The 26193-nt window shown below is 44.9% G+C and overlaps 2 protein-coding genes across 16 annotated transcripts in view; both read left to right on the forward strand.

Annotated features, from left to right (window-relative positions):
• Positions 1 to 30: 30 nt before the first annotated feature.
• On the forward strand, positions 31 to 22989 carry AREL1 (apoptosis resistant E3 ubiquitin protein ligase 1). 11 transcript variants are annotated; one of them, XM_075030190.1, is made up of 21 exons: positions 500 to 3584; positions 4206 to 4458; positions 5155 to 5270; positions 5627 to 5686; positions 6345 to 6571; positions 8244 to 8481; positions 9474 to 9643; positions 9722 to 9902; positions 10629 to 10876; positions 12613 to 12690; positions 13199 to 13340; positions 14310 to 14431; positions 16188 to 16263; positions 16639 to 16748; positions 17266 to 17445; positions 17594 to 17719; positions 17920 to 18049; positions 18136 to 18194; positions 18386 to 18475; positions 19469 to 19709; positions 19831 to 22989. In XM_075030190.1, exons 4-21 carry the CDS (start codon positions 5671 to 5673, stop codon positions 19893 to 19895), a joined length of 2499 nt encoding a protein of 832 aa, XP_074886291.1. In that variant the 5' UTR covers positions 500 to 3584; positions 4206 to 4458; positions 5155 to 5270; positions 5627 to 5670; the 3' UTR covers positions 19896 to 22989. The 11 variants fall into 11 exon arrangements, with proteins under 11 accessions (XP_074886289.1, XP_074886293.1, XP_074886299.1 ...); XM_075030189.1 differs by having other exon boundaries at positions 5169 to 5270; XM_075030188.1 differs by lacking the exons at positions 500 to 3584; positions 5155 to 5270 and adding an exon at positions 31 to 124.
• LTBP2 (latent transforming growth factor beta binding protein 2) overlaps positions 20738 to 26193 on the forward strand; it is a 98721-nt gene continuing 93265 nt past the window's right edge. For 2 of the 5 annotated variants that reach the window (XM_075030179.1, XM_075030181.1), the window contains exon 1: positions 20750 to 20872. In XM_075030179.1, coding sequence (XP_074886280.1) covers positions 20750 to 20872 — 123 coding nt within the window. Of the gene's footprint in view, positions 20873 to 26193 lie in introns of all 5 variants that reach the window. The other 3 variants (XM_075030182.1, XM_075030184.1, XM_075030183.1) reach the window with 2 other exon arrangements.

Genomic DNA, 26193 nt, shown 5'->3' on the forward strand with positions numbered 1-26193 from the left:
GTCCCGCCTCGCCGAGAAGGTCCGGGCGTGGCGTCATTTCCGGCCGCCGGCACGGGGCAGTGGGAGCCCGCGCCGGTCGCGCGCAGGAGCGGGCCCGACGCCGCGGCCGCCGCCGGAGCCCTCGGTAACGGCGCTCCCCGCCCCCTCCCGCGCCTGGGGGGAGGGGACGGGAGGGGAGGGCGGGCTCCGGCGGGGGGAGCGGGGCTCCCGGGGCGAGGGAGCTGCGACTCAGTCGCCCCGCCGTGCTCGGGCGTCCCGCCGGGGTGGTGGCCCGGCCGGGCCCGGCCCGGTCGCGGGTGGCGGCGGGAGGGGCGCGGGCGGCCCCGCTGCCGGCCCCGGGCGCCCGTGCTGGGGGCCGCCCCGCCGCTGCCCCTGGCAGGCCTGGAGCTACCGCGGCGGAGGTCCCCGCTCTGCCGGCGGCGGGGGCGGGCGGGAGCGGGGCTCCCGGTGAGCGGGAGGAGCTGGCTCCGCCTGCCCCGCGCCGGCCTCCGGCTTTCTCTTCAGGTTTAGCCGTGCCGTTTGCACGGCGCTGCCGGTGGCACGGGGGGTAGGTTGGGGGGGGCTGGCGCCTGTGGCAAGGCCGCGGGGTTTGGTGGCCCCGCCGAGCCACAGCTGGTGCGGGCTGGAGGGGGAACCGCAGCGCAGCCGTCGCCCTCCTTCCCCCCTTTGCGGAGCTGGGAGGGCACGGAGGTCTTCAGCCCGCTTCCTTAAGCTCGCCGGGCTGGCGCGTTTTGAAGACTTCAAGTCAAGCTGGCTGTGCTGCACTCTAGCTCGTGAACTTCTTCATGAAGAGCAGCAGGTTGTCAGGATCCGTAGATCCTGCCAACAGCTGTGACCTGAAATCCTGGCAAATGAGCATAATTGCAGCTGTGCTTTCTGCAGCCGTAATGGTGTAGTCTGACCTGAAGTATCTCTTCTGCACACATAAGGAAACGTTCTCCGTGTTCTCAGACTAGTCCCAGGCACTTGGTTTGTAGTGCCCTGTGCAGGGAAGGGTGAGAGAGGCCTCCTTGTTATTATCTTTCTCATGTAAGCTTTTGGGATTAGTGAGAACTGGCAGCTGTTGGTATCTTCCAAATGCAACCGGTTTTATCTGGTGTGCTGGTCAGAAAAAGCAGATATGCAGCCGGTGAGGTACTATGCAGGAGTTTTTTCCTGAAGCGCTGGCCTCAGTAGAACCATGACTGAGGCTCTGACAACGAGGAAGAAAATTAGGCTGAAAGGAGAACTCGGTTTGTTAGGGAAACCGTGGCTAAGCTTTCCACCTGGGTGATTGTACCAGACGAGACTGGCCTGGAAGTTGCCATCTGGCTGGCTTGCTGTGTTTGAGGAAGGCGGGAGGAGCTGACAGCCCTGGTGGTGGTTCAGTTGTGATGAAAAGTCTTTAGACTTAGGCAGTTGGCAAAAGTCTCCCATGTTATTTTTTTTTTTCCTGTTGTCACTATTTTATTTGGCTTGCGTGTAAACGTGTATGACAAATCCCAGCCCTGATGAGAGAATGACTGTTTTGTATGGACACTGGCCATTGATGTGGCTTTTGTCCTTGACAGCTGATACTGGAGCCTGCTCAGTGCCTTTTGCGCTGACTCTTCAGTCTTCTGTGGGTGTATTTTAAAGTTAGGTTCCCATGGGCATTCCTGTTTGTTAGTTTGTGCATGCTCTACTTAATGTGCGAAAATACTGTGCCTTTTTACTCAGAAGAGAATTGTCGTCTTGTGCGTGGCATGAGACACACGTGCCATTGGTGGTGGACATTTGTGCATATGTGGATCAAGAGGATGTTTTGCACAGAGATGAAGGGTTCTCTCTTCTTGGTTGGATGAGGTAGTATCAACCTGCAGAAAGGTTTTAAGTCCATCTTCTTAGTTTTGGAACTTGTCAAGGGAGACAAGAGAGGAAGTTAAATTTATCAGTGCACCAAAAAAAAATAAGAGGCACAACAGATTTCCTAGGACCTCAGTAAATCAGTTCTGTATAGCATGCCCCCAACTGGCATCATAGCAGTAGCCACACGAATGTGCCATTACTGTGTTACAGTTCTTTTTGTATGTGCAGCTACACTTGTGCTTTCTTCTGGAGCTTTGTTCTGTGTTCTTCTGGCTTCACAGCAGCAGTAATACAAACAAAATGTTTTCCCATTACTGACCTTCCTTTCCTTGCTGACTTAAGAGAAGCAATAGCACTAATGTGGTTTATTTTATGATTCCATACTGTCTATGCTGATTCTGCCAGTACTTCTCCTGGAGTCAAACCAAGGTGAAGCTTTCCAAATACCCATTTTCCCTGCAGATGGCAGGAGACCGTTGCTTGCTCTGTCCTTGGATCACTAAGACCTGTCGGACAATTCAGCATTTTTTTTCCAGCCTAGCTACGATGGCACCTTATATTGCTGATTTTCAGAGTTCATTTCCCAGATTGTTAGCTGGCAGTTCTTAGCACAGATACTATTTTAATTTAGACCTACATTCTGGTAAGTGAGTGGCAACATATCTTGGATACCAGATACTCACAACTTGGTTCTTTACCCCAATGTATCCTAGCTGCAAGAGCCTCCTTAAGGCTGATGGCAGTGTGTATGCTAGAGGGAAGTTGATTGTATGGCAGCCACTTCATCTCTGGTGGCCACCTGACTTGGTGTCTTGTTTACCACTTCATGTAGAGATAATAAAATGAGAAGTTGCTGCGCTGATTGAGGGAGATAATTAATTCCCTGTGTCCAGTGAGCTCTGAAATTCTGCAACCCAGATCAAGATACTCAGGCTTCAATTGACTTAAAAATCTTGTTGAAGTGATGGGTCTTTCTCTTTTTATGTTTTCAAGAGAGAGTCTGTGTCACTTGTGGTATGCTTTACAGAAGGGAAAGAGTTATGGACTGAGGCAGAAATGGCTTGGGTAGATGAACCCACAGGGCCAATTTTGTGTTGTTTTTTCAGTGACATGAAGAGAGTGGTTCTGTAAGATGCTGGAGGGAGATGTCATAGATTCCCAAATATTGATAAGTTTCTGTGGAATTCCTCAGCTGTGTGGGGAGGAACCACACACCTTCCACAGCCAGGCCAAGCTGGAGCAGAGTTTCAACCAGCCATTTGTAGCACATCTTGGATATGTACTGTGAAAGAACTCAAATACCAATGAAATTGCTAAGTCTGTGATTCTTAATACACAGAGATATGAGTTTAGAAACCTTCATCTAGGAAGAGAATGAGACCTTATGCCTTGGGGACTGCAACACTGTTTGCTCAAGCAGAGGAAAGAAGAAAATAGCTGAGTGGGTGGGATTTTCCTTGAGATGTGGGGGAGGAAAAGAGAGTGAGAGTCTGGCTGCTTCTGCAGCACAATCAAAGAGCTCTGCACAGACTTACCTGTCGGTTTTCATATGCATTACAAAGCTTAGTGGACGTATGCAAAGGCAGCCGGATCTGTATGATTATTGGGATGGAGGGAAATAAGAGACATCTGAAGAGGAAGGTAGATGAGGCGAGAGTAAGGAGGAAGTGGCAGCTGAGGCGGTGATATGGCAGGCAGAAGGAGTGCATCACTTATATCCCTGGAAGAGCTGACTCTCTTTACAGAGAGTTGCTGTGGTGAGTGTGGGTTTGTTCATTTCATTCTCACTCCTTTATATAATCTGTGTTCTGAATGAGTAGATACTGACTGTGTAGGTTCTGTGGCTTTTCTTCTGGCATATGTCCTGGGTTTTGTGGGCTGCATCAATCCTTGCTGTTAGATTTTTTTTTGATTTTTTTTTTTTTAATCTCAATCTTGACAGTAGACTGTAATTTAGTGGATAGTGCTGCTGAAACTGAAATGCCTTATGAGGATACTAGTTTCCTGAATACCTAAAACAAGAGCAACAAAAGAAATTATCTAGTTTGCTTTGAGATCCAAGAACTTTCAAAGATTTATTTATTTAATTATTTTTAGGCTTGTCTATAAATAGCCCTCTAGATTTGGGCAAAATCAGTCTGAGAATAGTACGTGACATTTTGTGGGTTGTGAAGGCTTGAAGTGGTACCTGCTCCTTAGCACTCCTCATAAATAGCATGCAGGTTCTTAGCTGCACCATCCTTTATAGCTCATCTCCTATGCATTTGACATCTAGTGATATTCTTGCATCTTACACCTCTCATGTGTTTCTACTTGCTAGATTTGCCCACAACAGTGGAGACATCTAACCTTTCTCTCTCGTTTTTTTTCTTTTCCAGGGAAGCTAGCAAACAGCAGGCTATAGGGAGCAATATTGCAGGACAACCCTTTTCCACAAAGAGGAGGAAATTGCTGTGCTCACCTTTCAGCGGTGATTCTGTGATGCAAGTTCCAGGAGTTTCTCCCTCTGTGATAATCTTCTCTATGGCCTCTTCTTGCTGACATTAGCCCCAGTGTTGGGCACAAAGAGGAAGGATGCTGAAGAATGGGTACCCCCCTTTTGGCTTTTAGAACATGGACACTTGTGTAAAGGTATGTGATTGCTCTTTGGTTGGAGGGTTGGAGTATCTGTGGAGGCCAGCAAACGGTATTTGCTAGGTTGGAAAGTCATGGCTATTGTTGGGAGGAAATACCTCATTTAAGCTTTCTGCATGCTGCTGTCCATTGCTGCTGCTGTTGAGGTGACTGATAAATAACTCCCCTTTTGTGTTTGTTTAAAAAAAAGAAATAGAAAAAGCAGCTTGAATGCACAATGTAGCTTCTCACTAACTGAATGGTGACATGGCGAGCTATATTGTATGCATTAGTGTATGCCAAATTGTTTGTCTACTTGTCGTGTTCCTTGCTGCTGCTCTTCCATCTGTCAGCTATGTCTTATCAACCAAACAGCATGTTGTTGTTCTGGGTGTGGTCTTTTTACTACATGTTTGTTTAGCAGTCCCCTCAGTGAGAAATTGATTCTAGATTGGTGTCTCTAAAAATTGCTGTAATCTTAATAGCGTACAAAACCAAGGTTTTAGCTTGTATGTTGATCAGTGAGAGTTTCAGCGGAGAGGCTCTGCTTTGCAGAAGTGAGCAGAAAAATACAGATGGACTGTTTTCCAGTTGCATTCGTACTTTCTGTAGTAGAGTTACAGGGCAAAAAATGGATTCAGCTCTGCCCTAGAAGGATTTTGTTTGTTCTGAACAAATGGGGATGGTCTTGTCTGCAACCCTTTTATTCCATAGCTTTTTCTTCTAAGGTTGCTGGTTGAGGGTCATCTTCTGTCCATTTTGGTGGCGGCTCTGTGATGTGCTTTCATGGCAGACTAGAAGTTAACTTTGTGACTTGCAGTAGCAAGCAGGTATGAGAGTTTGGATGAGTGGCTTTTGGCTGGTGCTGTCAAACTTAGTGATCCTGCAAAAAGTAGCTCCTTCTTGGAGCAGCCAGAGCCTGCTTTCACTGGTTTCTGAGGATAATATGTTGTCCTTATAGATCCCTGAATCTGAATGGGAATCTGTGATGGAGGGAGAACTGTTCATTGTAGCATGCTGTGCTGTTTGCATAAATCACAGTCTTACGGAATAATGCTTTAGGGATGTCCTTGGAGAGGAAGATAGATGATCGATAGGTATTTGTCTGAGGAATCATAGATTAAGTTTAGGCCAGTGTGTGTGAGGAAGAGTCATTGGATTGGACTTGGCCTATTTTGTGTTCTAGATGCAGCTGTGATCTTCGGCTGTGTGTCTCACCGAAGGGACCTGATGTTTTACATTATTGGTAAGTGAAGGAAAGGCTGCCACTGTCTTTGTTGACCTCTCCATAGGCTTTAGAAGGATTTCTTGAAAGCTTCTGCTTTCATGTTAGTTCAGAGTCTACCTAACAAACATGAAGTTACTGTCACCCCACACTGTGCCCTCCACCTGGCAGACTTGCCTCTCCACTATTCTTGCTTCTAAAGTCCTTCCATTGTCCTCATTCCTAAGCCACTCCCTTATTTTTTTCTTTCAGGAACTAGTGCAGGGTTGTTGCCTCCATGATGCTTCTTAATCCAGCCTTAATGTGATGTGCAGGGGTTGTGTGGTTATACAACTGTTTTCCTTAAAGGAATCTCTGTAGTTCTAATTTGCAGCTCAAAGGGAATTCCATGCTTCTGTTGGGATGTCTGCTAGCCATACCGGAGACTCTGTACCACCTTTACATATTTTTCTCTGTTTGCAGTCATTTGCAGAGTTTTAAGGGACTTGTTATTTTCTAACCTTACTTGTAGCATAACACAAACCATAAACGTTCACACAATAGCTTCTGCCTTAAACACCTAATTTGCAGTTGAGTAGAATGTCATTAATAAAAGGCATCTTGGGCTCACACAGAGGAGATTTTGGTGCCTGACTCAGCCATGCTGCTGCAACCACCCTCTCTTCTCTCCTTGCTGCAGGTGGGATCACAGTATCTGTGGTAGTTTTCTTCTTCACCATTAAGTTCCTCTTTGAGCTTGCCGCACGTATAGTCAGCTTCCTTCAGCATGAGGACCGGGAACGCCGAGGGGAGCGAACTATTTATGACTACGTGCGAGGCAACTACCTGGATCCCCGGTCCTGCAAAATCTCCTGGGATTGGAAGGACCCCTATGAGGTGGGCCATAGCATGGCCTTCCGAGTGCATGTAAGGGAATATTTCTGTTTCCATGCAGCTTTGGGGGCAGGAACAGAGGTCTGAGTTAGGGATGGGCTCTTCAAATGTTTTTTATTGGGGCCAAGGTGGATGTAACTTAGGAGTAGGAAAACTATCTGTTTATGTCTTCTGCCACCCATAATTGTGTTGCAGAACTCTGTAAGTGCATAGCTGAGGTTTGCGCTCCTTAAAATCTTATCTCCCTCTCTTTAGAATCCTCTGAAGAACCGGAGGAGACCAGGCTTGTCCTATCTACTGCTTCCTTTACTGGGAAGTGAGTGGGCTGAGCCTTGGCTTCAGCAGACTTGGTGCTATCTTTTGGTTGTGCAGCTGAAGTTGGGAGCATGGGAATGGGCGTTTTAACAACTCAAGAATTGTAAAGCTTCATGGCTGCTCCCCATTCCTCCAAAATTGAGTGTTATTCTGTCTGACCTGGAAAAGCCTGCCAAGGATTCTTTTTTCTCTCCAATACCAAAAGGCCAAGTCTAGGGGAATGAGACAAGTATACAAATAAGATAGGTGAGGGGCCTGAATACTGAGAGTTTGAAACTAAGTGGAGAAAGTTTGAACAGATTTGCTGGGCTCATGCCCACCTTTCTGCCCCACCTTCCCTACCAAGAAGGGTATTGAAATAAGAAGAAAGGTTCAGCTAGGTTGCCATACCCATACCTCCTGGTAAGGCAAGGAAAACCCTTCTGCTTGAAGGTGAATAAGGTGTTCTAACTCCAGGGCAGGCAGTGAAAAAGAGCTGAGGGGAAAGGGACTTGTTCTGTTCCTGCTGTTTAAATTTATTCCCTTCACCTTACTGACTCTCACTTATGGCAGCTCCAGCAATGTGCCCTTCCACTTCATGCTTGTCTCCCATTTGCTTAGCCCTTTATTCATCAACAGTAGCTGTTGCATGCACTGTTTTCTCTCACTGACAGTCAAGATACGTACTACTTCAGGCCCCACGACCTCCCTTATTTAGAAACGGAATAATAGTAACCTCTTGCTGATTGCAGGCTGATTGCAGATGGCAGGCAGGGTCTGGCCACAAGCTGCAGCTCTTGAAGAGCCATGCGCATAGGGTTTCAAGGTGTAATTCTTTCCTTGTAAGGAAGTACTGGTTGAGGTATGTTACCCTCTGAAATTGTCCAGCAGATCACTTCTGTGATTGAGCTGCCTGTGATTTTATCTAACACGTCGTTTTCAAGCTGATGCTTCTTATCAGCACAGACTGGGTCAGCTCCATAGGTCAGCATCTTCTCCAAACTGTTTTCTATAATAAATTGGTGAGAGCTTTTCCAGAGCTTAGCTGTACAAATGGACAAGATCTGCTTGTTTCTCTGAAAGGATGTGGCTTTGCTTTTTTCCTTTTGGTAGTGGGTTCTCTTGGCTTCTGCTCTGATATTGCACTAACAGTGCAGAGAAGAAATGCCTAGTGGCACGTTCTTTTCAGGGCACTCATTTGAACCCCAGCACAAAAGAGATGAGGCTGTTCAATGCCCACTTGTGCCCTGTTTGCTTTGGAGAACACAGCCTGTGTGACAGAGCTGGCTCTTAATTTTTTTTCCTTTGCTGAGCTGGGGTTCTTGCCCTTGTTTCCTCAAGGCGACTTGCTTTCTCTTCCTCTGTGCACTGCATATTTTTGCTGACCTGGACTTCTCCATTTCCCATGCAGTTATTCTATAAAAATGGGCAACCCTTCCCTGCTCACCGGCCTGTGGGGCTGCGAGTTCACATCTGCCATGTGGAGCTAGCAATTGATATTCCTGTAACCCAGGAAGTTCTTCAGGAGCCTAATTCCAATGTGGTGAAAGTGGCCTTCACTGTGCGCAGGGCTGGGAGATACGAGATCACTGTAAAACTCGGTGGCTTGAATGTGGCTTACAGCCCGTACTACAAGGTGTTCCAGCCAGGTAAGATCTAACTGGCCCTCTAATGATTCAAAGTGGATTTGGAGGTATTGGAGGCAGTTAGGTAAATGTGTTTCCAGCTAAAATAGGTAGGTGACAGGGAAAGGGTTACCCTTTACCATTTTCCTCTTGCCATGTGTAGATCCCAGCAATAGACCCATGACTAAAACATACTTGTGACTACCAGTATGTGGCAAAATAGAAACTGCCTTACAGAATAAGTCATTAGTGCTGCTTAAACTCCCTAACCACTTATGTCATGTTCTCCGTTTTGTAGTAACTTCTTCGTGATCCATCCAGTAGTCAGAGAATGCCTTTTGTAAAAGTACTGAGTTATTTGCATCTGAATTGGAAATGCTGTCATGATTTGACTCTTCCTCTTTTGAATACCCTACTCTATTCCTTTAAGCTCCTGGAGCAGTTGATACCTTTGATTATATGCTTCTTTAAAAACTTTTTTATCCATTTTAAATTGGTTTCCTTCTACTCTTGTTTTTTGACCCCAATCAGCATCTTTTATATTTCATGTACATGTTCATTGAAAGTACCTCTATTCCATTGCATTGTGAATAGATACAAAGCTTGCTAATGTACCTCGTCAAAAAGGGGAAGCTCAGGTTTAATTTGGATACCCTTCAGGCTAAAGTTTTTTTGGTAAGCTGAATTTGCATGTTTCCTTGGATGTCAGCTGACTTGTATTTTGTATGTGCAGTGGGAGCAAGTCTTGAGCTGAAGGTTAGAATGGTGGAAAAAACATTCTTTAGAAGGCTAGTAACTGGGTTTGCTATATCAGTATTAAGTTTCTGACCCAAGGCAAACTCTGTGCACCACATCATGTATTTCAGTGCTCAGATACTTTATTTTTTTAATGTAGGGTTGTAGAATGTGTTTAGATTTGATCCATTTTCAAGGGTATTGTGCCCCAGTTGCTTTTCCTTTGCTCTTGGTAGCTTCAGCTTGGAATTTGTTTGACTCTAAACTGATATTGTCTTCAGGGATGGTGGTTCCCTCCAAAACCAAAATCGTCTGCCATTTCTCCACTCTGGTGCTGACTTGTGGACAGCAGCACACTCTGCAGATAGTTCCCAGAGATGAGTATGACAATCCCACCAGCAATTCTGTGTCCCTGATAGATGAGCACAATTACAGCCTCTCCATCCATGAGGTGAGTGCAACCTCATCACTTGCTGCTTGACTTCAGGTGAGCCAGAGAGCCCCCTTCATTAATTTGTTTTCTGTTTAGCTGGGTCCTCAAGAAGAAGAGAGCTCTGACGTTGTGTTTGAGAAGTCTGTGGTGTCCAACCGGCAGACTTGCGAAGTGTTCTTCCGACTCACCTTGCACTGTAGGGGGTGTTTCCATGCCTGCATCTCCTACCAGAACCAGCCCATAAGCAATGGTGATTTTGACATCATTGTTCTAAGCGGTGAGTCGAGACCTACTCAGTATTCATTCTCCAGGTGTCCTCTTACAAGATGCTCTGCACACTTGTGTGGCAGAGCTAAATGTGGCTTCCCTGCAGGCTAGCCATGCTTAATTGCTCAAGGAATGCCTATTCATTTAAAAATGCTAAGGTAAATGAATTTGCTCCTGACAAGGGATGTCTCTGAAGGCTGATACTCTGTTTCATCAGCTGATAAAAGCACATGTATTTTTCCCCATCTCAGGAGGTTTACCTCTGAAATTAGGCAATTTTTATTGCTTGCTAGTACTTAGCATCTGGGCCATACTGGGAGTGAGCCAGTCATGTATTGTATGTTATGCTATATAGATGAATGACAGTGCATGTGACCTATGTGCTTTTTTACAATTTTATAATTCCTGGTTTCTTCATGAGTAAGCCAGTCTGCAATACGGCTGTCAAGTGGCTATGCCTTCAAGCTGGTGCTCTGAGATGGACGTTCTGTATGCCTTTTTCCTTTTTTCTTCAACCGGTCACTGAAGCCAGGACAGACAAACTGCTGTCTTGAAATCTTTTTTTATCCCACTCCTGGGTTCTCTTCATCAGTTTCACTTGACCGGATTTTCCTTTGGATGTGTAGCCTTTTCTTTAAAATCATAGCAACTAATTTGCTGGTGGTCTGTGGATTCTTTACTTTTTTATTCTGGTCTCCGTTAAGATTTACACAACTCTCTTATCTGTTTCACTCAGAGAATGAAAAGAACATTGTAGAACGCAATGTGTCCACCTCGGGTGTCAGTATTTACTTTGAAGCCTACCTTTATGATGCTCCTAGTTATACCAACACTCAGTGGCAACTTCCACCAACGCACCTGAGCTCCTCCCAGCGCCGTCCTTCTACTGCAACTGAGGATGAAGATGAAGATTCTCCCTCTGACAGCCAAACACCTGAGAAAGTGAAGAAACCTAAAAAAGTGTACTGCTATGTGTCACCTAAGGTAGATATCACAAGGTTACCACTCTTGAGTGCACGTTTAAAGTACACTGCGACTGACGAGCTTCCTTGTGCCCTGTATCTTCGCTCCAGATTTAGGTGCCTCAGATTTGGTTAAAAAAGGTTTGCCTAAGGCTAGGCGGTAAAATGTCTCAGTAGACTGAGAATAATGTTAAAATGCTCCTTGAAGTTTTAGGACTCCATGAGTCTTTCTAGGTCTGACCCAAAGCCTACTGGGAATTTTCTTACTGATTGTTCAATAGATAGTCTGTTTGCCTTGCCTTAGCTCTGTTCAAGTCAGACCTGCAATTCCCTTTGTCAGTTTCTGATACCTGTAGATTGGAACATAGAGGAAGAGACTTCTCAGATTTTATGTCTTTGTCCTGTTTCATGAATGTTTCAGGGCAAAGAAAAGGAAAAAAAAAATGGGCAGAGGACAAAAGGTAAATGTATAAACAGAAGAAACAGGATTCAAGCAAGTCAAGAGAAACAGGATTCTCTTATAGTAAGAATATGTTAACAGAAACTATTACCCCTTATTATTGCCTACAAGCATCAGGGAAACTAGAAAGAAAATTATGCTAAATCTACTAATAAACTTAAATTCACTTTGCTAATCTAGCGATCTGAATGCATTCTGAAAAATGCAGTGATAGACATCAAAGTGAAAGACTAATTAAGGTATCGCTTTCCTGACAAAGAGAGAAAGAGGGCTGTGAAACAGTTACAGGATAGAGAGTGTCACTAGAGAGTTCTAAATCTCTGCTGCGTGCAGCTCTAAGAACTGCTTTGGGAATGAGTGCTGGGTCCTTGTGAGCTCAGCATCCTTTCATCCTTGGGGTATCGTTCTGGACTTTTGTACTCTTTTTTCTATCATGTTACCTGGTAAAGGAGATCAACAGAAGTGGGTACCGTTGCAGGTTTCCTTTGGGTGCCAAAGTTGTTAATGCAATTCTGATGCCTGCGTAATTGTATCCCTGGATAAGTCTCTATATAATCTAGAGCATCTGTCCTGCACAGCAGATAACTTACTATGCTGTTATTTCTTTAACGGGTTGCTGTTCATATTTGCTTTGTTTCTGGAGAAATGCTGCTTGTCATTTTTTCCAGTCATTGCAGCTAGAACAGGCTTGTGCAGGAAATGGTTGTGTTTTCTTTAAAGATGCTAAAATTTCATCTTAGCTTGTGCTCCAGAAGATGACAGTTCCACAGTTAGTGATTTGTTCTGGCAGAAATACACTGAGAAGAAATTTCTGCAAACCTCCTGGACTCAGCAATTGCAAGTGCTTTTTAAAAGTTGTTTGAAATGTTTGTGAAAATTAGGGAGTAGTAGCAATAGTGCTGTTAGTGTGACTTTTTCCAAACCCTTTTTGTTAATGCATTACAGACTTGTCCTGAATTCAGCTTGTCAAGTGTACTTAACATTACCTTCCAATTAGACTGGTGATGTTCTACTGAACACAATGGCTTATTGCTGTAAAACATGTCATGCTGGGATCCCGCATCCATCGTAAATGCATGCAGTAAAATCTTACTGACAAGTTGCTTACAGTTCTGTACAGCTTTAAGGGGTTTTTTGTATTGTGCCAGAAGAAGATTTCACCAAATACTGCAGAAACCTGTCCTTGGGGTTGAAGGGAGGCCTGGCCTTATGGATTTGTCCTGTGCCTCATGTGTTTCAGGGACAGCCTTTAACAGATGAGTGACCTTTAACATTTTCTTTTCCTTGTGGTTGCTCAGCAATTCTCAGTGAAAGAATTTTACCTGAAGATTATTCCATGGCGCCTTTTCACCTTTAGAGTATGTCCTGGCACAAAGGTGAGTCTCTTTCCATGCAGCTGTCACTGCACCTCCGTGTTGTTATCTTGTGGTCCTTGTGATGAATCACAGTTTGATTTTTCCTTTTGGAGAGAAGGGCTTCCACCCACAACAACATTTTGTTGCATAAGATTCAACTGTGGAATTCCCTCTCATTGCCTGAATTCTGCTAATATTTATGAATAGGAGCCAGTTGTATCACTCCTTCCTGTCCTTTGTCCCAATGCTAGGCAAAAATCTTGATTCCTTTTGCATTTCCCATGTTTATTTTCCTCACAACCTTGCTAAAATGCTGTGGTGGTGTCTACTGAAGCCCCTAGGCTAGGGTGTGAAGTTTGAAGCAGCCTCCTAACTGGAGTCTGGATGCTTGAAATAGTGTTCCTGTTAACTGCATCTACATAAGAGAGCAGAGAAAGTTTTAGAGCACAGGTGGTGTTGCTCTGTCTACTGAACATACTGTGCCTTCTACATGATGGGTTTACCCGTTCTTGCATCTTTTTGCTGCTAGTTTTCATACCTTGGTCCTGACCCTGTGCACAAATTACTGACACTGGTGGTGGATGATGGGATCCAACCCCCTGTGGAGCTCAGCTGCAAGGAGAGGAACATCTTGGCAGCCACTTTCATTCGCTCTCTGCATAAAAACATAGGTAAAGGGGTGGTGAGGTGGGTACAATAGTCAGAAAGTTAGCACTTGAGTCTGCTGGTTTCCCCAGGGAATGAGGATTGCTAGCACTGAATGACCTCTAATGAGGACTCTGATTCCCAGAGTCTCATGTTCTGTTCCTGTTGGTGCTTCAAGTGAATGTATTTCATCATGCCAGCTGTTTCTTTTCAGTTTGGCTTTTCTGTCAGGCTCTTTGAAAGCACACCTGTGAGTATCTGAATGTCAGCAAGACTAACTGCAAACTGCCTTTAGAGTTCTGTCTCCAAACCTTGCTGTAAAAAAATCATCCTTGGGCTGTAAAGCTGACCTGTTGTCATGGTTTAACCACAGCCAGCAACTAAGCACCGTGCAGCTGCTCACTCACTCCCTGCCCCACAGTGGGATGGGGGAGAGAATCGGAAAGAAAAAGATAAAACTTATGGGTTGAGATAAGAACAGTTTAATAGAACAGAAAGGAAGAAACTAATGATGGTAGTAATAACAATAATAAAATGACAGTAATAATTAAAGGATTGGAATATAGAAAACAAGTGATGCACAATGCAATTGCTCACCACTTGCTGACCAATGCCATTAGTTTCTGAGCAGTGATCCCCCCAGGCCAACTCCCCCCAGTTCATATACTGGGCATGATGTCATGTGGTATGGAATACCCCGTTGGCCACTTTGGGTCAGCTGCCCTGGCTGTGTCCCCTCCCAACTTCTTGTGCCCCTCCAGCCTTCTTGCTGGCTGGGCATGAGAAGCTGAAAAATCATTGACTTGGTATAAACACCAGTTAACACACTGATGTTTTTCATTGTTGCTATCAACATTCTTCTCATACTGAACCCAAAACATAACACTATACCAGCTACTAGAAAGAAAGTTAACTCTTTCCCAGCCAAAAACAGGACACCTAGATGTTTGAGATGTTGACAGCTGAGGCCTGACCCAAATTGTCACTATTCTCAGGGGGCTCAGAGACCTTCCAGGACAAAGTGAACTTCTTTCAGCGAGAGCTACGTCAGGTGCATATGAAAAGACCTCATTCGAAGGTCACGCTGAAGGTCAGCCGTCACTGTCTGCTGGAGTCGGTGAGTGTATTGGTCACTTCACTTAAGTCCAGTGCTTCCTCCATTCTTTTTTTTTCTGCTCAGTGCCTAAAGAAATCCAAACTGGCATGTGCTGGGGCAACCACATTAAAATAATTAGTCCTTCTGTTTCAAGGCAGATGCCAGTAGACAGCTTGAGATGGAAAAAAGAAAAATAATCTCAAGGTAGCTCTTCTGTGTTCAGGTTTGGCATTGTCTGGGATGCTATGTTCCTTCTCTACAGCCAGTAAGATCAGATCAGTTTCTTAAGTAATGAGGAAACTTCAGCTCTGATAAATTTTTAAGGAACTCGTCGCAGAGTAAATCAAGCCCTGAGAGATGTCTAGGGTAAATGCATGCATAGCCTGGAAAAGCAGGAAATCTACTGGTGCTATTCTGTTCCCACTTTACATTGGAACCTGAGGCCCAGAGCGAGAATGTCTGCTTAGATCAGATTTGGGAGCAGAACCTAGAGCTCCTTAGTCTTCATCTACTGTTTTTCTGGTACAGAGCCATTCAGTGAGATAAGCTGTCAAGTCAGGTGTTACTGAGGTGCATGGATGAAACTCTTGCATCAACAGGCTTCTAGTAGTGGTTCAGTGTGATGATAAAATATTCTTTAGAGTCCTGGAGTTAAGTCTTCACTGATACTGACTTGACCTGATGTGCTTCTAAAATTGAATTTAAAAAAGCATCATTCATATAATACAGTTCTTAACTGACATTCTAAATACTGTGTCCACAGCGCAGGCAGCTATCCTGACTTATTGTTTCCACATGTGTCTCACAACAGTAATGTTACAAAGATGGAAAAGAACATTTCTGGGGAAAGCAGGAGTGGCTGGGATTTCCCTTGACTTACACGCAGTAAATCTGTGTTTTAGAATATTTTCTGCACGTACAAGCTTGCAGTGTTTATGAGATTATGTTTCGGTTAATAGCTTGCTACAAAATGACTTCACTTCTAAACAGCATTTCCATGACTATTTTTCCTGCTATTTTGGAAATTCCTGCGCTGTCATGAGCACTGGTGTTACAGCCTGGTAAGACAAAATAAATTAAGGGCCATAACAATAATAAATGTAAGCTTTAGTGTCCAAGGTTGACAGGCACAATGAATGTGACCAAGGTGTTTAACTCAGAGGTATGACTAGCATGATGCTCTAACCTATTTGAAGATAAGCTAAGCCAAAGCTACCTGTATGACTGAGGACTGCTGTGTAGCTTTTTAAATTTTCTTTAATTGGAATCCAGAATCGGGACACAGCAAGTTCTAGACACTGGAAATATTTTGCTACTTTTTTGCATCGTGACTTGCTTTGAGTATGCACTCAGTGAACCCTTGAAGCTGTTTTCTAATGCTCTCTGAAATGTTCCTTTTTTAATTCTAATTCGTGGGCTGAGAGTGCTTTACAGAAATTGCTCCTTCCCACAGGCATTTTAATACTTTAAACAATACCGTACTGCAGCCTTGAGAGGGATACATCTGTGCTGTGCTAAGACCTCACACTGGTTTTAAGACGAGCTGTATGTGGATAATGTACCTTATAATAGAAAATGAGGAATGGGCTTCTGTGGCTTTGGACAAATAAGAATTAGACCTTAGGAGTTCCTAATTCTCACTTTTATACTTTAGAGTACTAGACTGTTTCTTGGTTTTTGTGTTGCTTAAATTGCCTATCCACATGTGCAGGATTGCGTATTGGCTATGGGGTGCCAAGCAGTAATGGCTGCTGCTTTTTTTTTTTTTTTTTTGCAGTCTTTTAAAGCAACACGAAATTTTTCTGTTTCTGACTGGAGCAAAAACTTTGAAGTGATTTTTCAGGATGAAGAAGGTGAGTTATCTTGTGAATATGTTTAAGGAGGAAGTGAAAGGAATGATGGTGAAGTAGTTTTAGTCTGAAATTCTTGTTTCTTGTAATATGTCTATCCTTTGTGGCTTTCCAGTACTATCACTTTCTCACAGATGTTAGCAACTTATCCTGCCAGTGCTATTCTATCCCTACTTTACATAGGGACCTGAGGCCCAAATAAAAAATATCAGGACTAGGTTTGGGAGCAGAACCTAGAGTTCTAGAGTCCCTGTCTACTGCTTTTTTGCTATAGAGCTGTTCACGGTGATGAGCTGTCATGTCAGGTAATAGTGAGCAGCATTCATGAAACTCTTGAATTGATGACCCATGGATGACCAGGCTTGTTTTATCTTGTAGCTCTGGACTGGGGAGGTCCACGCAGAGAGTGGTTTGAGCTCATCTGTAAGGCGTTATTTGATACCACCAATCAACTCTTTACCCGCTTTAGTGATAACAACCAGGCCTTGGTGAGTGCAGTTTCTATGCTGAATGCACAGAAATGTGTGCATTGACATGCTGATGGTTAAGTAATGTTGCTGCTATTAAGTGGTGTGCAACCTTACCCATTCTTTAGCTTGCCTGCACAGTCACTTCCAGTGCCTTTCTCAAAGCTTTGCTTAATGATCTTAACCCATTGAAGTGTCAAAGAACTGGCTGGATGAACAGCAGAGGGTGGCCAGTCAGCAGGGAAGGCTGGATTTCTGAGCAAGAGGAGGTGGCATCAGAGTGTCTAGAGGTTTTGTTGGATCTGAATGTTTCAGAATACTTTTCTGCTCTTGTACAGCTTCTGGCCTGTGCATGTGAAACATTTTGTATTCTTCCTAGGCAGGCTCAGGCATTTTACTTCTATTGCTTGGCTTTGAGAATATTACACTAAAGCTTCTGGGGTAGCCTGAGAGATGCAGTGACTTGAACTAGTCCCATACTTGTTTTTTATTAGTCTTGTCTGGTACTTGGATATTTCATTTTGCTTCGTCTTCACAGGTGCATCCAAATCCAGGGCGTCCCACATATTTACGACTCAAAGTATATGAATTTGCAGGCCGCCTAGTAGGAAAGTGTCTTTATGAATCATCTCTGGGAGGTGCTTACAAACAACTGGTTCGAGCTCGCTTCACCAGATCATTCCTGGCTCAGATCATAGGACTTCGTATGCATTACAAGGTAAAGCTTCCCAGCCTTGTCTGAAGCCTGTATTGGTGTGGGGAGAGGTTGAGCATTGGTGTAGTAGAAGCAGATCCAGAGTCCTGGTTAACAATGTATGTTTTTCTTTCTTCCCTCCATGTCCCTGCCTTCTTTTTCTTTCACACAGTATTTTGAAACGGATGACCCAGAATTCTATAAATCCAAAGTTTGTTTCATACTGAACAATGATGTGAGCGAGATGGATCTGGTCTTTGCTGAAGAGAAGTATAGCAAAACAGGACAGCTGGAGAAGGTGAGGGAGGCAGTTCCTGAAGGTGAGACAGTTTAACCCCTTCTGCCTGTAGCAGGAGTGGCTGAGAACTCTGCTTTGTGCCCCAGAAAATTGAGCTTACTCTGGGCAGTAGCTCCTTGCTTGGCTTTATTCTGGTTGGGAGTTCAGGTTTGGGGAATGCTGCTGGTCACACTCAAGATCAAGTGTTCTCCTGTTTTCAGGTGGTGGAACTGGTGACAGGAGGGGCTCAAATACCAGTGACCAATGAAAACAAAATCTTGTATCTAAATCTGCTTGCGCAATACAGGCTGGCCAATCAGGTTAGAGAGGAAGTGGATCACTTCCTGAAAGGTAACAGGCTGTCTCCTCTCCGCTCCTTTCTGCCTTTATGTCCCAGAGGATAGCTCTTGCTGCATTTCTCTCCTCTTCTCTTCCAGGTCTTAACGAGTTAGTTCCTGAGAACCTCCTGGCTATTTTTGATGAGAATGAGCTTGAGGTAATTGCTGCCTCCATAAGCATCTCTACCCTTACTTCCCCTCCTCTCTGACAAATGGAAGTGCTTTCTGGATCTGGAATAAAGCCAAAATGTTTATTCTCTAAGCATTTTAAGTGTTTGTAATCGGCACAGTAACTGTTGCCTTGTTTCCTGAGCTCCTGACTTTCTGACTGCAGTCTCTTACCTTTCAGTTGCTTATGTGCGGTACTGGAGATATCAGTGTCTGTGACTTCAAGGCACATGCTGTAGTGGTAGGAGGGTCTTGGCACTTCCGTGAGAAGGTAAGTGAAAGGGTTTCTCCTTCCTCCTTGCTGAAACCAGTTATCCCAGCTACAGCAGAAGACAACTTAAAACTGGGAACAGATTTCTTTGTTGGAAATTAGCTTGCAGAAGGACGAACTGGAAGATTCGGGGGTCAGGAGTAGGACTGCACGCATTATGAAATAATGTTTCACCCTAGAGAAATCCTTCAGCCTGGCTGACTAGAGGTGATACTTAATTAGTTACCAGCAGGTAAAAATCAGCAGCAATGTTCTTTTTAAGAAAATCCAACAACACTAATTAAGAACAGTTCAGCAGGGAATTGGGAGGAATTGGTGGGAATTATTGCTACTGAAGATGTTCGTGGTGATACACTTATCTCTAAGGGATGCTTGAAGATCATGATTGCAGCCAACATGGAGTGTTTGGAATTCAGTGCTGTTGTAAAGACTACTGATGTAGTAGCCTAAATTTGTACCCTGTAATTGTTCCCATCCCTCCCTGCAATTCCCAGTGGGAGGGGTATGGGAATGGTAGCAGCTTCAGTTAGAAAAATAATGGAAGCTGCCAAAACACCCAAGATGAAAAGAGATTGGGACTATGAGCTTCTAGCTGTAAACACTGGGATGGTTCCACCTTCCTGCAAAATTACCGGAGGATGTGAAAAAGTAAAAGATGAGCATAGTGCAAGAAGCAAATGAGCTTCTGCATTGTAAGCCTACCTCATTGCCTATGCAGGTATTTCTAAAATTAAAATCTCTGTGGGGAGAGCATAAGCTTTCTCCTTTAAGGGAAAGGACTGGTGGGAGGTAGTAGCGTGGGACATCTCTTAACTGATAAGAAGAAACTATGTAATACTTGCCTCTATGTGTCACCCTGGTAAAACAAAAAAATTCTGACTATTAGTAGAGCACTCGCTTGCAAGGGCAGTTGACTGATCTTCTTGCAACTTGCTTATATGCCTACTTGATTTGCTTGGCTGAACTGGCTTTACCTTTCCTATTTCCTAACAGGTCATGAGGTGGTTTTGGACTGTGGTCTCTAGTTTCACGCAGGAAGAGCTGGCCAGGCTCTTGCAGTTCACAACTGGTTCCTCCCAGCTGCCCCCAGGAGGGTTTGCTGCACTCTGTCCATCTTTCCAGATCATTGCAGCTCCAACTCACAGTACTTTGCCGACAGCCCACACTTGGCAAGTATCCTGGGGTGGTAGGACTTTCTGCATTGTGCTTTTGGGAATGACACCAGCTAGTTGTGGTGAGCAAGCAGTGTATAACATGTAATGTGTGTGACGCTCGTGTCAACCCATCTAAAAGCAGTGATGGGGATGGTCCCCTGTCAGATCTAGTCTGAATGAAATTTTTCTTTTGTTTTGCAGTTTTAACCAGCTGTGCCTCCCTACTTATGACTCCTATGAAGAAGTGCACAAGATGCTGCAGCTAGCTATCAGCGAGGGTTGTGAGGGCTTTGGCATGCTGTGATTTCCCCTTTCCGGGAGACAACTTAGCCTCCTGGCTCTTCATGGCAAGACCCAGGTTCAGTCCTCTGCTTGTTCTCCTTCCCTTCACATGGGCAATGGACACAGAGCAAAGACTCCATGTAAAGGAACTTGTCATCCAGAAGATGTCACGTGGCCTTTCCGTATCCCAAATATGTCATCAAGAGTTCATCTTTTCCCTTTCCCTCATTTTCCCTTTTGGTTCAACATGAAACAGCAAAAGGACTGTGGTGCATTCATCAAGGAGATACTGCACTTGATTTCCCTGCACCCCCATCCTTCTGTGAGAAGATAAAGTTCATAAGCAAAAGTTAGTGATGTGCAGAACATCTGATGAGCTGCCTTTATTGTAGCTCTCTGGGAGGAAGGGGGAAGACCAGCATGGAGCTCTGCTGGAAAGCTGGCTCATGGGAAGCCTTAGTAACTTTCCATGTCTTGGCTCAACTCCCACAGTAATGCTACCCTGATAACTCATCTAACTATGACTCATGAAGAGTATAGGGTTGTCCATCCTTTCAGCACCTGACCCAGAAGGGTTTCTGATTCTCCTTCTCCATCTTGCTCTGGATGCTGCTGTCGCCTGTGCCACAGAGAAAAATAGGCAGTATCCACTGGAGGGAGTAACCCAAAGGGGAGAACAATCTCATCGGAGCACAAGTGCTGGCCCTGACAGTGATCCTGTACTACCTCCGCCAGGGTCCAGCAGCAGAAGCGTCCTTCTCCAGCAGTGGCTGGTAATGAGCCTCTGCAAATGAACTGGAAGAGGAGTTTCTCCTCCATTGAATGTTTCTGACAGTTGATGTTGCACAGGAAGCTGTCCCATGCCCTTGCCTTCTTTTCCCTTCCTCAGGAGAGAGAGTATGGGCATGAGTGTGATCCCTCAATGCTGAGCACCAATGCCTATCCCACATTCACGTTCAGGGTATGTATATTATGTAGTAACAGTGACAGGTCAGTAAGCAGCTACAGTGTGCACTGGGCTTGCATTTGTTGTTGGGGTGATGGTACTGGGCAGAGCGTGGTACCTCCATGCTGGCATCCCACAGGGTCTTGGCTTCTACCTCTATCATGCAGCAGCCTGAGGCTTCTTTTTCTCTACTGCATTTCAGGCAGAGTTTCCAGAGGGGTGCTGGTGCCTGGAGAGCAGCTGGCTTTCTGTCCTCCCAATCTTCCTACCTTCTTTCTTCAGCTCTGCTTTCCTCCTTTTCCATTCAGTGCTGCTGGCTTTCCAGCACAAAATGTAAACAAGAACTTCACTCAAGTGATCACTCAGCAGCCTGCACTCACAGTTGTCTGGCTTGTGGGGAGAGGACTGGGCAGACCAGCATGAGAAGTAAGCTTATGATTGTGGTGTGTTGTTGCTGGCAGTCCATTCAGCCCTTCCCAGGGAAATAAAGGGAAGGGGAATCTGGGAATCTTCATGAGTTCTTCAGTGAAGCAAAATTCAAGATCTTTAAGTTCTCAACACTCCCTTAAACAGTTCAGGTCAGGAGTCAAAGGCATGCAGGAGTCAAAGTGTGAGAAACCTGCATTGCTACTACCTGCAGTGTAAGCTTTCACTGGATTATGGAATTACTGGGTTTCTTCCAGAATGGAGTCTCAGACTGGCAACCCTGAGCTAATTTTAGAACACTGTATTAGATAAAAAGTCACATCATCCTCTTCAGTCCCTTTCTGCTGTCCTCAGGCTGATCAGGGCAGATTTCTGCACAGTATGGATATTCTAAGATAACTGTGTGTGCTTTTCCAGTATACCTTAGTTGAATTGGCTGGGAATTTGGGGGAAACATTCTACATCTAGAAAATGTTTTTAAGGCAGCATCTTAACCATTCTTGGGCTGAGTGTGTTACTTCTGTACAGAAAAAAAAAATAAGCCATTTTGGTGCCAAAAAGCAGCCAGCTGAACATTGAGACTACTCAGGGGGATTTCTTTGCCTTGTGAATTCATTCTCTCACTGGCACCACGGTGCTGGGAGGCTGCCAGCTTGAGAGTTGCCACTGTTGCGCTCTGACAGATCACTTTAGTAGTGGCTGTTCTCCCTTTTTTAGTGCAGGCTCCATTCTGCAAGGTCCTGACCTCCTTTGGGTGGAGAGTATGGTACCATTTTATTTACACTGCAGATGGCTTCCATGGTCAGTAGAGTTATAGCTCCTGTGTTCTCCATGCCACCACTTCACTGCTGTTTCCAGGGACCGAGAGGAGGTGGGTGACTGTTTGTTGGGAGCTGTTCCCATGTTGCAGCCTTGTCTTGCAGTCTCACCTGGTGAGGATGTTTCCAGCCTTGTAGCTATGGGCCAGCTCTACCAGTGACATCTTCCTCAGGAATCTTCTCCCTTCTTCTCTTGAGCTGGACTTTTTTATTCTGAGGACGAAGTAGCTGGACATTGGGCAGTCTTCCTCTGCTGGAAAGAACTCCTAAATTCTTTTTACTGCATTGCAGCCCACACCCCACACTTCCCAGCAGCTGTGCAGATGCCAAGGACTTTCTTAACACAAGTGCAAGTCAGAACTGTGATGGGTGCTCTTAGTCAACTAAACCCATCCCCATTGTTTCCACAGGCCCCTAGCTGGTCCCATGTTCCTGAGATACGTCACAATGTTTCTAAACTTGTCTCTAGCTTTATACTCTCCCAGTACAGTCACTTTTTATGCTGCCCTTAACACTGGCAATGGGGATGTGCTTTGGTCACCTATACTGTATGTTACTTCTGGCAGAGGCTCGTTACTTTTCTTTTTACCGTTTATTTATTCCCACTTAATAGAGGCCCTTCTGTAGAAATCCTTAGGATCCTGGTATCATCTCGGACAGGTTCTGTGTTTCCTGAAGCTGCTTTGAGGTGCATAGGGCCCGGCTTCAGGCTGCACCTGCAGGCCATGTTGCATGTTTTTAGAAACCAGGAGCTGTGGATGATACAAGTCAAATCCTAGTTCCCTCTGGTGAATTTCTGGCAGAGTTCAGCCAAAATTTGGAAGCCTGTGGTTGTAGTAGCTGATTTTGTAAATAGTTTGTATAATAAATAAAATATTTTAAAAATGCTGCCTTCTCAGCTCAGTGTTCTTTCGGGGCTGTACAGAGGGAGTCAAACTGGTTAGTGCTGTCCATGGGTGAGGGGCTTCTCCAGGTCTTTGGGTGTCTCGCTGAGGTGTGCTGCAGAGGGGAAAGGACAGTTCTCCACCTGTAGCCTTTCAGGATGCCTGACTGAACCTCTCTGGGAAGAGGCAGGGCTCGGCTGGGGCTCGCAGGCTACAGTGAGGCCTCTCTGCAGCGGGCTGGAAAATAGGCTGAAGCAGCTAGTAATGCCAGAAAGTATTTTAAAGACTCTTTTATGTAAATTAATAATGCAGTTGGTGCAATTACTTTTTCATCTCACTGTATTACCTAACTCTTTGAGCTGCAGGTATTTGTACTGCTTGTGCTTCACTGTACTTTCAAGAGGGTTAGATGAAGCCAGGAGAAGAGGGGGTATTTGAGACCTTTGCCCCTTTTAAAGTTGTACAAAATACTTTCAGATTGCAGGGTGGAAACAGTGTACCTGCAAGTGTCTGCTAAGGAACAACGGCATTACTAGTAAGTGGACAGCTTGTTGCCTTCAGGGGCAATACCCAATTTCTGTGATTCTCTGAGCTTGAGCTGTTCCCAGCTCTGACAAAAAGCATTCAATTTATCACTGGTTTTCATGGACTTTTTTTTTTTTTTGTAGCTTGAGGATTAAAATCATAACTTTAAAACTTGAGAAGATTCTGCAACATGATTCTGTACCCATTAACATTGCTGCCTGTATAACAATGAAAACAGTTTCCTGGGCTGTACAAAGATTTAGCCCATCTTCAGCCAGCATAGCATTGGCTGGCTGTGTGTTTTCCACCCTATAACTAGGCAGATGTTCTCATATATTACGAAACCAGCCTCTAGCCTTGATTCTGGCTTTTAAGCCATGAGTGCTGGCTAAAGAAGAGAGTGAGCAGTGCATGTGAGTCTCAGGGATTGCCTCTGTAGCATTGTGCGGGGTCATGGTATTATTTAGAAGCTACTTGTGGGAACAAAGTTGTCTTATGCTGGACTCAGAGAAGGCAGAGGTTAGATAAAGCAGTGGTGAGCATTATGAAGAATCCAGAAACAAGTTCCACTGTCCCCTGGAAATCACAGAGATTGTGAGTCGAGAGCTGTTGGCGTTGGGGTCAGGTGGGGTGACTTTGCAAACCTGGCATGAAAAAAATGATACATAGCAAACCATGTGGACATGTCTTTACATGCCATGACCAGTATTACTCATGGGAAGGGGGCCAAGTTGAGGCTGGAGTTTTCAGAAACTCTTATCTGTTTAGGTGTGAAGGAAAAGTGCTCAGCATGCTGGATTACTTTAGGACGAAGTAGGATCTAAAGTTTCTGCCTGTCTTTGCAGGATGTGTGATATCATCTGGCTGCCCACATTGTCCATCCTGATCACCAGTTTCTTGTGGTGTCTTAGAGAGGGAGTGGTGACAGTGACCTGTTGCTGACTCCACAATGTCCATTTATCCTGGCACCTGGCATGGACTTGGGGCTGGGAGAGAAATCATGCCTATGCACTTCATGCTGGAATTCTACACGCCCCAGCTTGTGTCTCCAGCAATAGCAAGGAGTTGGCCGATGTCTTAGGATCCTTGATTCTATACATGGCCACTTGACCTGAGGTGTGTCAGGATGTGCTTCTTGGGAAACTGGACTTTTGTGCATTCGGTTCCTCTGCTCAGCATTCTGTTTGCCTCAGTTGTAGAGGTACGGAGAAGGATACTTCAGATACCTGAATGAGAAAATGGGGAAATGATGCTTGATTTGGATAAGATCCCTTTTTGCTTTCAAAGTGTTATGGCTGAGTTGGTCAGTTGAACCAGGCTGTAACTCCTGGTTCCATAACTCCTGGTTCCTGTAGTGAATTACTATGTTTTATATGGTTTTGGCTACCATCTTGTGTCTGACTGACCTGGCATATGACAGCAAAAAGAGTTTGAACATGTGATTATAGGAACTATAGAAGGAAAACACTTACGGGAAACAGGAAAGTACACCAGAACCTCAGCCTGTCTCGGCATCAGCTGTATGGTGCAGAATCTGAGATTTTAGAATCTTCCTTTTAAACTCTTTCCTTGGTTTTGGGCAGGGTTTTTTGGTTTTTCTTTTGTTGTTTTTTTTTCATTGAATGCGTGAGAAACCCTAATCTTTGCTCTCCAGAGCATGAAACTTGATTGTAGGAGGGAGGTGTTACTGCATGAATGTGTTCATTTTTAGACATAATTTGCTATAACTTCTTTTGCAGTAAAACAAAACAGCTGTAGCTGAAGTTCACCCAAAATTCCCAATCAGTCTTTTCCAGCTACCCTTCTGCAGGGATGGTGTGCTACAAAGTATGCTGAGGCGTGGGCAATTGCACATGAGGTTGGAAGTGGGGAGTGAGGCTGAGAGCCAAGCCTCTCAGCCGTGGTATAAAGCTGCAACGAATACAGACAAAGGAAGCAGAGCTCTTGCACCACATGAGGGATGGAGAAACTGGAATTGGCCTAAGGCTGCTCCAGAGTTTTCTCTGAGGCATGTGAAGGCCAGAGTGAGTTTGGGTGTTTTTTGGGGGAGTGACTCTGTAGTAGCCAAAACCAAATTCTTCTCTCCCTCTTGAGGCAATTCTCTGATAAGCTGCGAGAAGTGTGTTGGCCCATACCCACCCCTTAATTTAGGGATTGAGGCTAACATAATTCTGAAAGCCTGTAAAGTCATGCAATTTTCTGAGTAATCTTAGCAATCTCATCTCTTACCAGAAGGCACAGCTGCTTGGGCCTCTCTTGTGCTTCAGTAGCTGAAGTGTGAGGTTGCCTCGAGATGAGATAGTGCTGCTTACGGCAGTGGGTGAAGAAATGCAGGGAAATACAATTCGCTGCAGTCCTCTTGGAGGATGATGAAACCAGCTCCAGGGGTTTCAGATTTGTCTGGAGAAGTGGTTTGCTGTGTAGAGACTAGGTCAGATTTGCAGAGGCCTTTATTGCTGGTGTGGAACAGACAGACTCCTACTCAGGGAAAACTGGCAGCCACTTCTTGTCTGTGACTAGAGCAGTCAGCAGCAGTATGGAGCCTTCCTTCTCCTAGGCCCTTTTATATCGGGAACAACATGCAATACACTGGTAGCAACTGTAGTCATTGTTGAAACTAAAAATTATAGTACAAAAATGTCGCCTTGGTGTCTTCTAGTCAGACATTGAACTGTTGTCTTTG

The sequence above is a fragment of the Buteo buteo genome, chromosome 6 (assembly GCF_964188355.1).
Source record: "Buteo buteo chromosome 6, bButBut1.hap1.1, whole genome shotgun sequence".
NCBI classification, from domain to species: domain Eukaryota; kingdom Metazoa; phylum Chordata; class Aves; order Accipitriformes; family Accipitridae; genus Buteo; species Buteo buteo.